At 39.9% G+C, this 17,519-nt stretch overlaps 1 protein-coding gene across 1 annotated transcript in view; it reads right to left on the bottom strand.

Moving 5' to 3' along the window:
• ENPP1 (ectonucleotide pyrophosphatase/phosphodiesterase 1) overlaps positions 1-17,519 on the bottom strand; it is a 75,413-nt gene that overhangs the window by 43,096 nt on the left and 14,798 nt on the right. The window contains exons 2-6 of the mRNA XM_090039221.1: positions 12,505-12,577; positions 9,872-9,988; positions 7,078-7,203; positions 6,488-6,548; positions 936-1,033 (exon numbers count right to left, since the gene is read on the bottom strand). Coding sequence (XP_089895347.1) covers positions 936-1,033; positions 6,488-6,548; positions 7,078-7,203; positions 9,872-9,988; positions 12,505-12,577 — 475 coding nt within the window. The remainder of the gene's footprint in view (positions 1-935; positions 1,034-6,487; positions 6,549-7,077; positions 7,204-9,871; positions 9,989-12,504; positions 12,578-17,519) is intronic.

The raw sequence follows: 17,519 nt of genomic DNA, 5'->3' as shown, positions 1-17,519 counted from the left end.
GTGATTAAATGTGCCCTGAAAAACTGAACACATTTGACAGTTTCCCATCAATTGCCAAACAAATGTGTTCAGTTGTTCTAAGGATTCTGCCAGAACCAACTATCCTGCACTGTTCTTTGTGTACTTTAAGGCACTGGCTGCCAAGTGGGAATTTAGGCCTTCACTTTGTAAACAGGTTTGTATGTTTTTAAACTTTACAATATGACAAACCCTACGAATGCCAGTGACGTGTAAAAATTACACACATTAAAGTGTTCTGCAAGATGCCAGATGCAACTGCGATTTTTGTCTCAATTTAAGAGTGGTCTTGGTGCATAGTGGCCATGTCTACATGAGATGATGATTGCGCAGTTGTTACTGCTCATTCATTTAGTTCTCATATAACCAAGTACTAAATGACTGCACAGTAACCAGCAAGGTTACCTAATGATGCTTACTGAACTGAACTGCTCATTACTACTGTGCTGCAGCATCACATCATAGTTCATGCCCAGCAATGCTATGGCACAGTAGTAATGAGCTACTGTGCAGTAAGCATCTTGTGTAGACATGGCCCACATAAAGTAAAATCACACTATCTTATCTCTGAACTAGCACTGTTTTATGTCTATAATTCTTCATATTAATAACATGCTCGTTATTAATAGACTAGATAAAGTAGAAATGAAATGTAAATTGTCTGCCACATCTATTAAGCTACAGACCTGGTTTGGGAGGAGACCTGTTATTTATCTGATTTAAATGACTATCATACCAGCAGCCTTAACTGTTACTGTACCCTATACAAAATTTGTAGCACTACAAAAATAAAGAGTTGCCAGAGCCCTAAGAGCACCATTTGCCATGCAATCACCATCCTTGTTACTGGCAAGAATTTGTAACTTTCATGGGAAGCCTTGTCTAACAAATTGCCACGTGACAAAGGAGTTACTTACGTAATTTGCTGATAGCAGGAAGAAGTCCACCCCACGTACGCAAATACTCTGCTCTGAAGCCATCCAAGGAAAACAGTAAGAGTGGGGGTTTTGCAAACCTGAACAATTAGAAATTAAGCAATTAGTTAATCAACAATTTTCCTTGCCTCTATTCAAAAAGTTTTGCCTGAAATCTTCCAGGTCTTGAAGTTTAGAGGTAAGTAGAAAGCAGGGTAAATTTCACCTTACAGACTAACTGAGAAAAGAGATTTAATGGGAAGTTATGTACAGGTGCTGTACTCAAATACCACTGAAATACTGTAGGCTGCATCATCTTTTCCACCTCATCTTATAAAGCCAGAACATGGCAAAATGACAAAAACATATTTCAAGCCCATTATTGATTATTTGGAAAGGGCTGATAATGTGCTTGGTAAGGTATAAGACAATGCTTACATCTAAATCATTCTATTAAATTCCTTTTAGCTGGTATCAAAAATACAGTGTTATTCAACTGAAGATTAATTAGGTAATAGAGCCACGTCTTCACCGGGAATGTTTTATAGACACTTTAGAAATAGTTCAACTAAATCGGTTTTAGTAGCAGTTTGAACCATCATACAACTAATCTTAGGGTGACTTGATATGGCTGGAAATTCACATCAATGTGGATTTCTAAGATATTCAGGGATTGGGACTCATGCTTCTAGTTTTACAGATGCTAAATTTATTATCACCTGTTAGATGTCTTAGCAGAGATGACAAAAATCAACTGCACATAAAGGTGCATTTATTATCCCAACCTTTTTTGTTCTGTATCTCTAAAACAGGACTGGAACTCTTTGGCATATCGGCCAAAAAAGCTTCATGCACTGCCAGCAACTATACCACAAGTCAGCAATGTCTGGCTGTTGGCCAGATCCAGCCCACCGAACCAGAATTTCTGGTTTAACCCAAATGGAAACCATTTTGATAAAAGACTCTAGACACTTATTCTTCCATGCTGTGAACTCAAAACCCAAGGAGAAAAAGTACAAATCATAAATGGTAGCTCTTCCATGTTATGCTATTGCTTTGCCTTCCAATTAGTACTGAGGGTGACAATCCCTTCATTTAAACAGTAGAATTCAGCAGTATGCTGTTCATTTCCAGCTGGGAGCAACTCTCTTGAGTTGCCTCTAAAATCTGAACAGAAATTTACCCTCAAGCCTCCAGATTGACAGCTGGCTCAACCAAGCACCTCCCTGGCACAATGAGAAACAGCAGAGCTTTAAAATTAGAGCTAAATAGAAACCATATATTCCAACTTGCAGGAAATTACAAACATTAAAACAGAACATTCTAAAAAGATCAATTAGGAAAAACTGAAATATTTTACTTACATAGAATAGCTTTTGTCAAAATGTTTCTTTCAATAATATAAAAGCCTTTTGTTTCAATAATGCCAAGACACTATATCAGACACATTAACTATGTATTTCAAAGGAAATTAAATAAAATGATTAAATGTTTTGGCCTCATCAAAATAAAACATTTCAACATTATCAAAATAAAAATGTGAAAAGCTTTTATACATCTCCATCAACAATTTACTTGAAATCAACTAATACCTGCAGAATATCACTACTTTGACAAAGTTGTACTTTGCCATAGAAAATTGTGCAATCTCAAATTTTTCAGTCAGCACAATCTGGCACCCCTTTAGGCAAAGGTAACAGTCTGATGTAAACCTGCCATAGTTTACAGTTCTCTTCAATTTAAAGATAAATTTGATGATTTCAGTCAAAAACATACTTGACATGCAGATCTTTTTTTCCTCACTGTTGATGTCACAGATCTGCAGCCTAACTCCTTAACAATGCAAATGTAATCAGCATGAAGAATGCAAAAATCAGGTCCAACGTGGAGTCCTAGCCACATGCCATATGGTCACTGAGTACACATGCCATCTTAGAAATATTGTGAGCTCTACTGACGTCACAGATTTGCCAGCGTGAAAGGCAAATTCTAATTACTGCGTATTTACAAAGGTCAGTTAAGTGTTTTCCAACAGTTATGCTGCATTTTCCAAATGCATTTAAATATTTGATATTACGTAATCCACATAATAGGAACAATTTTAGAAGAAATGGACAAAGAATTGCATTAAGAAGTATACCATTTTCAGAAAGAGCATGACAAGAGCTCACTGACATCCAGCCCACATTAGATTCCAATGCCAGAACCTGCCAGTAACAGCAAATGGTACTTCAGGGTTTGTGAATGTGATTTTTGAGAGAAAAAACAATCTCCTGACTTCATATTTGACTTTGTAGACCATTTAGACAACATTCTCAACCCTATGTAGATCGTATCTTGATCAGAAATATAAAGCAGCTGTTTGGGGTTCAGAAGTCAGTGCTCCTAGCAAAGAGTAAATCCCAGAATGCATGTCAATGGCAAAATTACAGAATATCAAGTAAATAATCTGCAGATGCACTGCTGAGGTTCTTCCAATATTTCAGAATTAGCTTTACTTATTGCCAGATTTGACTTCATCCTGAAAGCTTAGAGAACATTAAGACATCTTAAAATGGTGGAATCTACAACATAAGTAATTGTTAATAAACATGGCTGGTAAGTTCTCAGCATCATTGCATGTGACATTTTATGTTCTTTATTTAAGGTGGTGGCAACCTTTCTAGACTGAAGAGACATCTCTTTAAACTCAAGGCACCCTTTGGAAAATTTCAGCTCCTCATTATTACTTGTTTTTGGGCCACAGAAAAATAATAACGCTATTCTTGTACTGCAAAGAACTCAGAAAGATCATAAAGTCAAAATGTCTTAATTTCTATTTGAAATCTGTGGGTTTAATCTTGTGAATCATATTTGCACACATAACACTGATAACATTGTGAGGCCCCCCTGAGGGGACCCCTTGAAAGGATCTCAAGATACCCCTTGGTGACATGGCAACCTTGTTGAGAATCACTGGTTCAGGATGCAATTTCCACATTTTAGATAATTTTCAAATCACATCCTCCTGGCCCTCCACACAGGACCATTGTCTCAGGAGAAGCAAAAGGAATATGAAAAATGTGTTTGTGTGATGGTATTTATTACTGGGAAATCATTAAGGAAATTTTACTTCTCTGGAAGCTAGTGTGCCTGCAGAGAAACAGCATATCACTTGTGAACACAAACCCAGGAATGACAGTGAACCCAGGGAAACAGTGAAACCAGTTGGCTTTTGCTGTTGTACTCTCTTTCCCCTTAGAAAAAGCTCAGAAGGATCAACCAATAACATTACAACTGTAGGGCTGGGGCAAGTAGTGAGGTGGGAAACTACTTAGATGTGCTGGGATAAATAGACTGTGCTAGCAGGTGTCTAGGACTGCTGGCATTCTGGAGTGCTGCCTAGCTGGATCTTGTCAGAGGTGGCTGAATCTAAGGATACGGGGAGTAAGTGAGTTCTGGGATATCTGGGAGTGCAGAGGTACATGGGTGGGTGATATTTGGGGAAGCAGCTCTATCTGGCTCAGGGGAGATGGCAGCTGAGGGCTGGCTAGGGACTGGGGAGCCTGTCTAGGAAACAAGGGCTCTCCCAGTGGGAGAGTTTACTAGGCTGAGTTTGGCTGGAAAGCAAAAAGTCTAATTGTGGAAAAAAGAGTCAGAAGAGACCCAAAGACTAGGGACAGAAGTTATACATAAACAGGTTTAAGTGATCAGAAACTGGTTTAAACCTGTAACAGAACAGACGTTCAGTGCACATAAACCAGTTTCAAAATGGCTGAAACTGATTTAAGATAAACCTGGTTGAATGTAGTATCAGACTTAACTGAACTGGGTCAAACCAGTTTATGAAAATTCTTTCCCAGATGCTAGGGTGGCCAATATAAAGGACAGTCTGGTTGTCCTATGTCTTCTATTGATACGAAACCCAATGCCTTTATGTCCTCTATTTTTTCTCTGGAAGAGAGAAAATAGATGACATAAAGATTTCTTGAAGAGAATAAAGGATATAAAGGCATCAGGTTTCATATCAATAGAGGACAGAGCAGTAAAAAACTGGAATGTCCTCTATGATGGCCACCCTACCCAGACCCCTTCCTGGTTCAAATTAAATCAGAGTATCCCAACATGCTTTCCATCCCTAGGCTGTACCGTGCTGTCTGCTCCGTAGGTGGAGCAGTGAGAGTTGGCTGACAAGGAGGTTTGGGCGGAGGCAGCCTGGCTGGGGAATGCAGCCTAGTCTATGGGGGTGGGGGGATCTGCACCCCCTCAGGCAAACCCCGGCTGAGGTCTGGGGCCAGACATGCGGGTTAAACACCCCTTCCCCCATTCAGACTTACTGTTGGCTGTGACTGTGGACTACATATCTCACAGGCACCTGGAACCAGGAAGAAGAAAAGATGAGCAACCCTGCAGAGTCCTGCTGATGCAATTCTGGACTGCAAATCCCAGAGACCTTGGCGGCAGCAGGAAGAGGAAGTGAACACACAGTCAGAGAGCTGTGCTCTAGTGCCCCCAGCTTCTTGCCTGAGCCACTGCAGGCATGTGGCTGCATTTCCTGAACCAAAGGTAAATGTGTGTTCACTTCTGCTTCAATGTAATCTGTGCAGTCTGGCCTAACCTGCAAAGACTGAATAGATTCAGGCTCAGGCTTTTTGACTGGCTGTACTTAGCCAAAATGAGGAGAGCTATTTACCACCGAGGTTTCTCATTTCCTGGCTTCACCAACAAGGCTACTTTCTGCTGGTGCCACCTGCATTCATCATGCTTCTGTTTGCCTTTTCCTTGTTCTGCTCTGGCAAGGAAAGAGACTGTAAGAGAGACAATCTCTCTGGGCTTCCCAGCAGTCTCTGGTAAAAAGAACCCCAAAAAACAGGGGGCAAACATGGTGCCAGGCTGCAGGTGAGTCACATGTATGTGATTCACATACTGCAACCAGGAATGACAGAGTATGAAGGAGAAATAATCATTTCTCCCCCACCCCCAAATTATACTTGAATGGATTTTCTCACAGCCCCACTAGAGCAATTCTAGGGAGATGTGGTCTGAGAAAACCTGAGACAAAAAATGGACATTTTTTCTGGGTGTTGTGTTGCCCATGATGGGATTAGATATTTGTGCATCAGACCCTTGGCTGGCTCTTGGATAGGAAATTCTTCTCTAGATGAAATAAAGAACAAAACTTCCACTGACTTAAATGAAAACCAAACTGGACCCATAAGGCATAATTATTTTTAGTTCATGAGTAGGGAATATCTATCATTTTACCACAATGAAGACTATATTACCTTAATTCATGTATGGTGAGATGGAAATAGAAGGTATTCACTTTGTAAGATTCAGTAGTTAAGGAAGGTGGCAAATAAATGGTTCTTGTACACCAAACCCTTTATCAAGGGAAAGCTTTTGGAAATATCTATATTTGTAATGTTATTGGAAGACATTTGGAAGTTATAAATTATAATAAATGATCATTGTCATTCAAAGATTCCTGATGATATGGGCATTTTTTCATGGAGATAAATGTTAACTTTAAAAATAATTAAATTTGAACACTTAAACAAAGAGACTATCCTTACCCTGCTGGACACTGGGATTCATTAATGTTCTCACATTTTTCTTCCACCCAACTTTTTTCTCCTTAAAACACAAGAGCATAGATTATTTTTCAGAGTTTGATATATTCCTTCTCAATTAGTTCAAATGATTTTACATTTTCTATTTGGTGCTGTTCAAGGTTAATTAGTCCAAAAGAATATAATATAGCTTCCATATTAAATTAAATGCATCGGTTCTATGGTTATTTATGTTTTAAAAATCCGTATTCAGCCTTCACAACATCAGAACGAGGTGAGGATTTATCAGGTGGCTTACTATTACTTACTATAATTTTAATAGGAAGAACTTAGCAGCTAATAATAAAAAGTTGGCCAGACCAACTTTTAATAACTGCTCAACCATTAATAACTGCTATAATTAATAACTCAACCATTAGCAACTCAGCCATTAATAACTGGTATAATTGTTTCAGTTAGGTATTGCATTGTTAGGGCCTAGGCATCATTAGGGCCTAGAATATTAATAATTAATATCATGACATAACTTTTATGTTCTTTCCTTCAAACAAGCAAATTCTGTGTATTAAGAAGTTGGCAGAATGAGTGTTTACCTTGGCAAATTGCATAGTAATTCAGGCAACAATCATCTTTTTCCACACAATCATCTGAACAGGAGCAATGATACTCTGGTCGCCTCTTTTCTCCACACCGGAATTTATTGCAGGTCCATATATGAGCTACAACCCAAAATTAAGTGCAGAGAGAGTACTGTTTTTATTTCTAGGTTAAATACATAAGTAATTGAGAAATGTAGGATTAAATTCTGTTCCCCAGTGAATATGCAAAGAGTTTGGAAGTGTCTCTCAGACACAGAAACACAGCAGACTTGGGCCTTTCAGAAAGCAATAACACCCATATCTAAATAATAACCCAGATGCATGAACATCTGCATACAATTACTCAGCATGTGGTTATCTATCACAGACCAGTAAAAACCAACAGAAGACTCCTTTAATGGATTTCTTTAAATGTGACAAGTTTATCTTTCATAGCCAACTCATTTAATCTAGTAAATATTATTTTAAAAAATGAAAAGAAAATAAACCAAAACCAACATCTGAAATACTTAGACAAAACCAATAAACTATAAAGCTAGCGTGGCTCTCATTTAAGTTACTCAGAAAAATGCTACCACAGATTCTTGCCTTGATTCAAGGAACACTTAATAAGCATATACTTATTTCCATTGATACTTGAGATGCACACAAGTTCAGTCTTATGGCCTACTGACATTAGCTGAATCTCTGACTTCAGTAAAGTTATTTTCCATAAATCAGAGAACATACTGCTATTTCACAACACAATACTTCTATGCACAATATCATTTGAAGACACTCCAATAAATATTGGATACACATGCTAAACTGTAAACTCAAGCAAACAGTTGCTTCAAGTAAACTCTTGAAGTCAATGGGATTAAATATCATTACTTCACTAGAGCACATTTGCTTGGTAAAGGCATTAGCTGTGGAAGAGGCAAAGACTATCTCTGTGTAAAGACATTGTTAGCTAGTCTCATATCATTAATAAGAGCAGCACTTTCCCCTTCCTGCTCCAACAAAGTCGTTAGGAGGTTGATAATTATGGACTGGATTCTCTTCTCACAGTCAGTGGTATAGGTCTGGAATAACTCGCCCAATTCTAAACTTGCATTTTTGCGAGGGAGACTACAGTTTGGACCTATGGAATTAATGGCAAAAAACATTTTTCTGGCTCTCACTTAACTAAAGTAATTCAAGTAAGCTAATGAGTGGGGTGCAGGCATGGGGAATTAATTTATATAAGCTTACAATAATAATCACAAACATGTAAGATAACTGCAGTTTAGAAAGTGTTTAAAGCTCTCTGCAGAAGCAGTTTGAGCTCAGTTGAACTGTCTGGGTTTAAAGCCATCAATCTGTGGATGTTTTGCTTAAAAATGAAATACTGAAATAGAGAGCAGCACCTTCAGTGCATTAATCTAGAAACTATTGTTTTTTCTGAAAATAAGAATAAGTGGGGTTGAGAAGTGACTGTAGATTTTCTGCTAAATTCTGTTCCTCTTGTTATCCCATTCTTCTACTCTCCTCCCACATAGGCTGTGACAACGTGATAGAACAGTCAATCTGACAACCTGAGTCATAATGTGGCCTCTGCTGTGTATTCCAGCAGGGAAGAAATGGAACATAAAAACTGAGAAGCTCTGATGATGAAGGGGACCAGCATCTGTCAAGCTTATATTCATTTGGATAAGAAGAGGGCAGAAGATAAGAAGATCTGGATAAGAAGAGGGCTTCACAGGCCCATTTCCAGGTTCTGCACATGAGGAATAGGCACAGATGCCTGTGGGCCTGATTCCTAAAGATATCCTCAAGAGCACCACAGGAGCAATATAGACATACATTCTGCTTCCTGGGCCAGGTAAAAAGCCAGATCAACAACGCAATACCTCCACATGCATGCAGAAGATTTGTGAGAAAGCCATGATCATACTGCTAGGATTGCAAGGCAACTGGAGCAAGAATAGCTTGTTATTTTTCTGTATAATGCATTTCTACACAATCACTTACAATGCAAACTGCAGAGCTTGTTGATCTGGAGTTAATTGCTCCAGGGTGCACTGTTTGAATGTGCGAGATGAGCAATTAACTCTGGAGCAATAAGTTCCACAGTTTATTCAGATGAAGCATGCAGAGCCCAGGTGAAGCAGCCCTGGCTGGCAAAGGGCTCCAGGGATCAGCCTGCCAACCTGGGACTGCTACCCTCAGATCAGTGTCCTGCTAAGGGGCTGGCTGGGGCATGAGGGAGCTTCAGTGCAGGGCTAGCCAACAGGCACCCCCTGCACTAAAGCACCCTTGTGCCCCGGGCAGCTGGGCAGCATCAGCATGTGTGCTGCTGCAGTTTTTTACTCCCCATTAGCATAGAACTTGTAAATACATTTCACTTGGAAATACAAGTACTATTCTGCTATGCAAATTAGTTTACTTCACCCTAATAGAGGTGCACGCATAGAAGTCAAGATGTTTAGGGTACATCTAATTAGTCAACTATGCAGTAAAAAGCTTACATAGATGCACCTAGTGACTACCACAATAGGTCCCTATACCTGCTTTGGGTCCTCAGGAACCACTATACATAAAATAATAGCAGTAGTAATCACTGCAGTCCACAAACAGTAGCAATGGTGGTAGCAATAACAAACAAATCACCTGCTTTTAAACCACTTTCCTACTTAGATCAGGTCTAAGAAACAGGGTGCAAAAGATGCCAGTAGCTTCTGGTGATCTGTCTGCCCAATAGTGGAGTTGCCTCATACTGTAGTAGTGTAATTATGCCCCTCTACCTCCAAAAACTCTTCATCCTTACCTGGCTCTATACATGTCTCCTGAAAATCTAAGCAGCAATTTCCAAGTTTGGCACAATCAGCATCACAGCGGCAGCTTCCAAATGTCCTCTCAAAACAACGGCCTTTACAGGTTTTCACTGGAACAAGTGACAATATTAGATGTCAAATGGAATACTGGATTGACAGGTCAACAATAATAATAAAAATCAATGCAGTGAATGACAGAGATAAGTTATTCCACAATTTAAAGCAGACTCAGCAAGGAATTGATTTTGCAGATTGGGATGTTAAAAAAAATGAAAGAACAAAGTGCACATGTACACAAGATGCTATATGTGCAGTAGCCTAATAATACTGCACAGTAGCATGTCACAGCAGAAACAGTGCTACTATACTACTGTGCAGTATTATTAGGCTACTGCGCAGGAGCATCACTAAAAATACGTGTGCTGGTGCTACTGTGAAGTAACACCACTTACTACATATTGATTTAGTATTTGATTATACAAGTAGTAAACTTAATGTGCAGTAACTATGGCATACTAATGAACACTTAGATGCACCCAGATTGTGACGAAATCAATTTCAAATGTTTTACTTTTTCTTACTAACATGAAACTCTTTTGTGTGCCTGAACTGAAACCCCCAACCAATCTAAAACCAAGCATTCATTTTCAGGCAGTTGCATGAAAAAAAACGGAAATGAAGAGCTAGATTTGCAACAGTGATACAGATGCTGTCCTATTTTATCTGTTAGTGGTTAGAACGCAAACTGACGATGTGACAGACTTTGTTTAATTCTCTTCTCTAGCATAGAAATCTGAAATCTACAGGTTTCTAACATAATAAAGGAACTTTCAGTCTTATCTCATGATATTTTTCTAATTTGTATAAATAATAAAAGATTAATTACAGCAGGAATTGGGAACCTATGTGACCCACCTCCTATGCAGGCACTCTAACCACCAAGAGAGAGAGTCATTCCCATTCTTGATCTTTGTTTCAATGATTGTTTTGACCTGTTCACAAAGGAGGAAATGAGGGAGACCAACCTCAGAATAACCCTATTAGCCTGGTAATTAGGGTGCTACTCTGAGGAACATGAGACCTTCAGTTGACTCAGTCTCCCGAATCAAGCCAAAAGAGCATGTGAACTTGGATCTACTTCTCACTGGAAAAAAACAAGTTAACCTAGCTCTAATTTTAAAAAGAAAGTTTCAAGGAAGTTTTACTCATTCCCTTCAAGTAAGCTGTTTTCTCACTTGTTCCAGTTCCTAGAATAGCACCTCCAGACCTCCCATCTAAGAAATGTTTACAATGGAAAAATCAGATCCTTTGCAATGAATTAAAAAAAACCAAAATGAACTGCCTTAGGAATGTTCCCATATTAATGTGCTGGTAGTTCAGATTAAAGCTGATTGATTTTTCAGTTCAGTGATTAACTGAAAAAAATACAATTCAGATCAAAGTTAAATGAAAACTTGTTGGGGGAGAAGAGATGAGAAGCTGGGGACTCAAAATACAATAATCCTTACTGCACTGGACTTAAATCAAAACAGCTCAATTTTATGTCCTTGTAATAATAATAATTTAAAATGAAAGGTCAGAAATTTTGGCAACAAAAGTCTAACTTCGCAGAGTAGCTGAAGCATAATTCACAAAACCTAGGAGGAAGTAATGGTAAACTTAGCTACGATTCACCAAACTGAGAAAGAAGAGCCACTCCCCTCCCCATTTTATCCAGTAGTACAATGGTTAGGGCATTCACCTAAGAGTAAGGAGACTTAGGTTCAAATCTCTGATTCAAAGCAAGGCCTACAACTAGGGTCTCCCAGTTCCCAAGTGAGTGCTCTAAACACCAGGCTTAGGAATCAGTTTTTCTCTCTGGCACTATGAATAATTATTTTATGCAAGTAGTACAAGTTCATCAGAAGACACTGATAGAGGGCTTCTTCTCTCAGGACATGTCTACACATTGCCCTACAGCGACATAGTGATACGCAACATCACCATACGGTGCTCTATGGCAATGCTGCCATCATGTATGTCTATAGGTGATCACTGGCAATATCACCATAGCAGTGCGCTCCACTGCTACAGTATGCCACTACGGAGATGCAGCCAGTAAATCTAATAGTGTGCCACCATATGCCACAGTACAGGCAGCTACTGTGCCGTGTTTTAGTATTTCCCCGTATCAAGTACTAAACACGTCACAGTATTAACTTCGCAGTACGGCAATGCATAGACATGATCTCAGATGACTGCACTAGCCAGAGGGCTGTTAGATAAAGAGGGAATGGCACCTTGACCTCTTAATTTTTTTAACAGCTCATAAACCTTCTTGCAAATCTAGCCCCAAAATATCTCTCCATGCCATTTTGGAAATTCCAAAATGAATCTTTTCAACATTTTTGGAATTTTTTCCATTATTTATCACATTTAACCCAAATTCATAAATAGTTTCAGTTATGCATGGGCACCATCTTTTTGGCGAATAAGTGATCCGAAAAAAATTCACTCGGATCTAACTGAAGTTATTACAGCTACAAAATCCCCTTCCCCTGAAATGTCAGGATGTTATTCTGATCATTTCAAGATGATGTTATAAAAAATAATTGGTCAAAATATTAACAACAATCACATTATTTACCATCTCTTGTACAACTTGGCTTCAGTCCAAATATACATCCTAAGATTACGGTTAACACGCAGACACACAATACCTGCAACACAAAGGGAAAAAAATACTGTCTTAAAATTCTGAAATTATTTTGAAAACCTTTTAATTCATTAAAATTTACTTTTCTATATAATTTCATGCAAGGTGCTAAAGGCATAAATTAGCAGACTAATTCCATCCTTCTTATTCAATTAAGTAGTCATTATTTATCCAAGTAATTTTGTTGATTTGATGAGACTACTTCTTTAGTAAAGGACTGGAAAGAACTGGGTCTTTATTCCTCTCACGACTTTTACTTTTGTAAAAGGGGCAGGTATTATCTTTTGTCCCTTGCTTATGATGCTTGTCCGCTGGGGGAAGGGAAAAGTCTACCTTAAAATACATCCATCACATTTCCAATCTCATATGCAGGTTTTCTATAAAGCTATTCTTTTATTTGTTTGTTGGTTTTCCCTTCCTTCCACCCACTCCTTCCCCAAAGGTTATTATAAGATTGTGCAAAAAGCTTCGTCATTGGCCACAGCAGCCAGAGCCTTTTGAAAAATTGTAGGTACCCCTTGTCTTTTTTTAGGCAGAAAAATCTATTCCATTCTAGTCTCTCCAGAGCAACACTGGCCAGTACTGTGATAAGCTGCTGTGGGATGTCAGACTATCAAGTCTAGGGAAAGATTCCCTCTGACTTCACTGAGCACTGGGCCCAGCTCATAAGCTTTTTAGGAAAAGAGATTTTGTTTTTTTATCATCTATTAAGAGAACATATCAAGTTCAGCATTACACTTATGATTAAATGTCATCATGTGTGTCAGGCACTGGAAAGTCCTGCATCCCTGCACATAGGCTGTTGCTGAGCAGCCTTTCCTGGGGCTGTCATTGTGACACTTCTCTAAAACTATGTCCTGGGCTGTGTCCTGTTCTGCTCACCCACCTGTTGCTTACAGCAACAATTTAAAGATCTTTTGTTCATAAAATATTTTGAGATGGCAAGAGAAAAAAGAAAATAGAAGGGAAAAAAATCATTTAGGACACTTAAAGGTCAGATTTCTGGTAAATCTTTTCTGGAGAAATTAACTGTCAGCTACTTGATGAAACTTTGCTTAAATGCTATTCTTCCCCCCCATCCCACTTTCTTTGGCTCAAAGGGCTCCTGTAGATGTGTGGGGAGCCTGCTCTGATGCACTGGATTAATCGAGTCTGCTGGAGCACAGAAACTGATGCACTCTGGCAGCCTTCCATGTCACATGTATGAGCATCTCTGCTCTGAAAAAATGGTGGTGGGGCACTTTGAATTAAAACACATCTGGTGAGCTTTAGCGCAAAGTGCCCCACCACCATTTTTCAGCACAGGGATGCTGATACACATGATGCACAGGTGTTTTTAATTAAAGCATTTGGTGCTGCATCTCAAAATGCATGTAAAAATGCCCAGAGAAATCAGGTGGTAAATTAGCTTTTTTAATTCCATTGTTACAAACGAATCACATATTGTGTCGCAGACCAAATCCATTATTACTTAGCATTTCCTTCATTATTTCATAAGACTTGTGGGTGCTTTAAGTAAAAGCTATTTGATTCAAGAGAAAAAAATAAAAACGTTATAATAGCCACAAATTGTTGAAATGAATTTGCTTATAACATTCAAAATACAAAGGGAATCGCAGGCTGGGCCTCACCAGGCTAAAGCTGACAAAGTGTAGTTCTAGTCTTAGAGAGTTTATTGGAGAAGATGCCTGACAGAAACACCCCTTCCTCCCTGCCCCTTTTCTTTTTTTAAATTGATGAGAAGAAAGGAAGAAGAAAAGTGGGAGAGAAGCCCTCCAAAGCCAAATACTATTGTAGAAAGTTTCAAATTCCATAACAGAATGAGGAAGGAAGGTGAATCTATCTTAGAGTATATTGCTGAGCTCAAAAAGCTAACTGAATACTGGTCTTTTGGAAATATCCTAGAGGATATGTTGAGGGACAGATCTGATTGTGGACTTCGTGATGTAAAAATCCAAAAAACAATTACTTGCAGGTGGAGACCTGACCTGGGACAAAGCTGTGAAGGTGGCATCTGCCATTGAAGCAGCAGTGAAAAATGTACAGGATTTATTGTCTGTGCTAGACAGTAAAGAAACTCAACGTGAGCCCATAAACCAAGTGCAAAGCTCTCAACAAAAATTTAGACACATGGAGAGATGTTTTTGCTGTGGAGGCATGCATTCAGCCTGAGTTTGCAGACATAAGATGTCCCAGTGCCATAAATGCAGAAAGATGGGACACTTAGCAAAAAAATGCAAGGGGGTCTATCCAGCTGCACAAGGTCAAGCCAAAGAAAAAGGAAGACAGCAAAAAGCTTATCACGTACAGGAGGACAAGGGAAAGGAGGCAAATGAAGAGGTACACATTGTATACTGTGTAATGGAGGATAAAGTGGAACCTTGCAGAGTAACTGTACAGTTAAATAAGCAACCCATATGCATGGAAATAGATATAGGCGCATCTGTCACAGTGGTTAATGAAGAAACTTATCAACAGTGTAAAACAGGCCTGAGTCCATTGTTGAAGACAAGAGTGAAACTAAAGACACTGGGGAAAACAGTAGTAGTAGTAGTAGTGTCCCTGTTACACAAACGACAACAGAAAAGCTTAAAGGCCTTAGTTGTAAAAGGAGAAAGGCCAAACTTGTTTGGTAGGACATGGCTGAAAAAAATAAGACTAGATTGGGAAGAAATATGTAAGTTAGATTTACAGGAAATGTCGGCCCTAAAAGAAATCCTACCCTGCATTATTCCAAGAAGGGTTAGGTACACAGAAAGGAATAAAGGCTAGGATTTATATCCAAGACGGCAGCCAGCCAAAGTATTTCAAAGCCAGGAGAGTTCCATGTGCCCTCAGAGAGAGAACTGAGACAACACCCATTGTACCAGTAGTCAAGCCTGATGGAACCACCATATCTGTGGGGACTATTAAGTCACAGTCAATCAAGTTTCTAAATTGTACAACTACCCCATTCCATGCACTGAGGACTTGCTAGCAGTGCTTGAAGGAGGCCCACATTTTAGCAAGTTGGACATATCCCAGGCTTATCAACAGATGGAACTCAAGGAGAACTGAGAGAAATTCACCACAATAAATACTCACAAGGGATTGTACCAATATAATAGATTGCCTTGTGGAGTTTCATCAGCCCCTGGCATATTTCAAAGGGTCATGGAAAACCTCTTAAAGGAGATTCCAGGGGTAGTGGTGAGGACTGATGATATCCTCATCTTGGGAAAAAGTGATAAGGAACACCTGGCAACACTCAAGAGAGTTATTTCAAAGGCTAGAAGCATGGCTACATTTAAAACAAAATAAATGCTTTTTCATGAGGCCTGAAGCGCAGTACTTAGGATATAAGATCGACAAGGAGAGCGTTCACCCCATGGCAGATAAAGTCACAGCTATAGAAGAGGCACCAGCCCTACAAAACACATCCGCGCTTCGGGCATATCTGGGAAGGCTGAATTATTATCATCGGTTCCTTCCAAATCTTTCAGCTCTCTTAGAAACTTTATATCACTTCTTAAGGAAAGGAACCCCATGGCACTGGGGAGGGAGACAAGAAAAAGCCTTCCAAGCTTTTGGCCCATTTTGCTCCCACAGCAAGGAATTAATCCTGTCCTGTGATGCTTCATCCTATGGAGTAGATGCTGTGTTGTCCCCTAAACTGAATGATCAGGAAGAACAGCCTATTGGATATGCCTCAAGGACACTAAACAAAGGTGAACAGGGTTATTCTCAGTTGGAAAAGGAAAGTTTAGCTATTATTTTTTACCTAAAGAATTTTCACCAGTATCTGCATGGGAAGGCTTTCACCATCTTCACAGACCACAAAACTTTGGTAGGATTATTTTATGAAAATAAAGCAGTACTCACTATGGCAGTGGCATGACTACAGCGGTGGGCTTTGACCCTAGCCATGTATAAGTACAAGATTCTTTACAAGGTGGGCTAATCTACGTCACTTTAAGTACTGCTCTTGTTACAGTAGGATAGGGGTGCAAATGACTTTACAGACATATAAAGCAGTTACAGGTACATTTTCCAGTGTAAAAGCAAGTCCATACTTGCTCTGAGAACTTTGTCTAGTTCTCAAAGTGAAGGACTAAAAGAGGCAAGCAGGAGTGATTCCTCTCCTCCCACCTTCCCTCTGCCATGTTTAGCCTTCAATTATATGATCATATACAACTACCACAATGACAATCGCTGCACAGCACTGGGTCACACACTTTCTGAATGATCCCCTTATTTCCTTTTATAGACAGACCTCAGGGGTTCTGCTATCCAAAGGAAGGAGTTTGTTCCACAGTGCACAACTAAAAACCCACAGGGTTCAGTGTGTGTCCAGAATACAAACTTGAGGGCGGCCTTCCGATTTACTAAATTACCAACAAGACATGGCGGATGAGAAAGAGGGTGCCTGTTGGGCAGGGTTAAGGAGCCCTAGGGGTATCATGGCCATCCCTGGGGACCTCATTCCATGACAGTCTGAAAATCAGAGCCCTAAATAGCATGGCTTTTCGTGCTAGATTAGTTGCATGGGGCTTGAGGGACATGGGGCTGGATCTCAGCATAAGGGCCAGAACCAAGACTGCACAAGGTCCAATCTGGGTACACTGGGGCAGGCTAAGGCAGCACATGGCCTGATCTAGGTGCATGAGGCCATGCTAAGGCAGGACAGGGCCTGATCCAGGAGTTCAGGGCCCAATTGGGGTCACATAGGGCCAGATCCAGGTGCAGGGTGCTCAACCCTGCTGGGCAAGAAATCAACACCACTTATCTGGCCTGTGGAAGTCCCTCCAGCCCCACTAGGACCCCTGATCCTCCCAACCCCCGTCCCATGGTTTCTGCTTTCTCCCCAATACCCCCAACACCCTCCTGAAGTCCCTGTTTGCCCCTCCAATCCTGCCAAACTCTCCCAGGACCCCACCAACTCCCCCTGCAGACCCCACTAGCTCCCT

Source organism: Crocodylus siamensis, chromosome 1, assembly GCF_052110815.1.
Source record: "Crocodylus siamensis isolate JL-2025a chromosome 1, ASM5211081v1, whole genome shotgun sequence".
NCBI lineage: Eukaryota > Metazoa > Chordata > Crocodylia > Crocodylidae > Crocodylus > Crocodylus siamensis.
The sequence above is the reverse complement of the archived record's forward strand: the minus strand, read 5'-3'. Positions and strand labels throughout refer to the sequence as shown.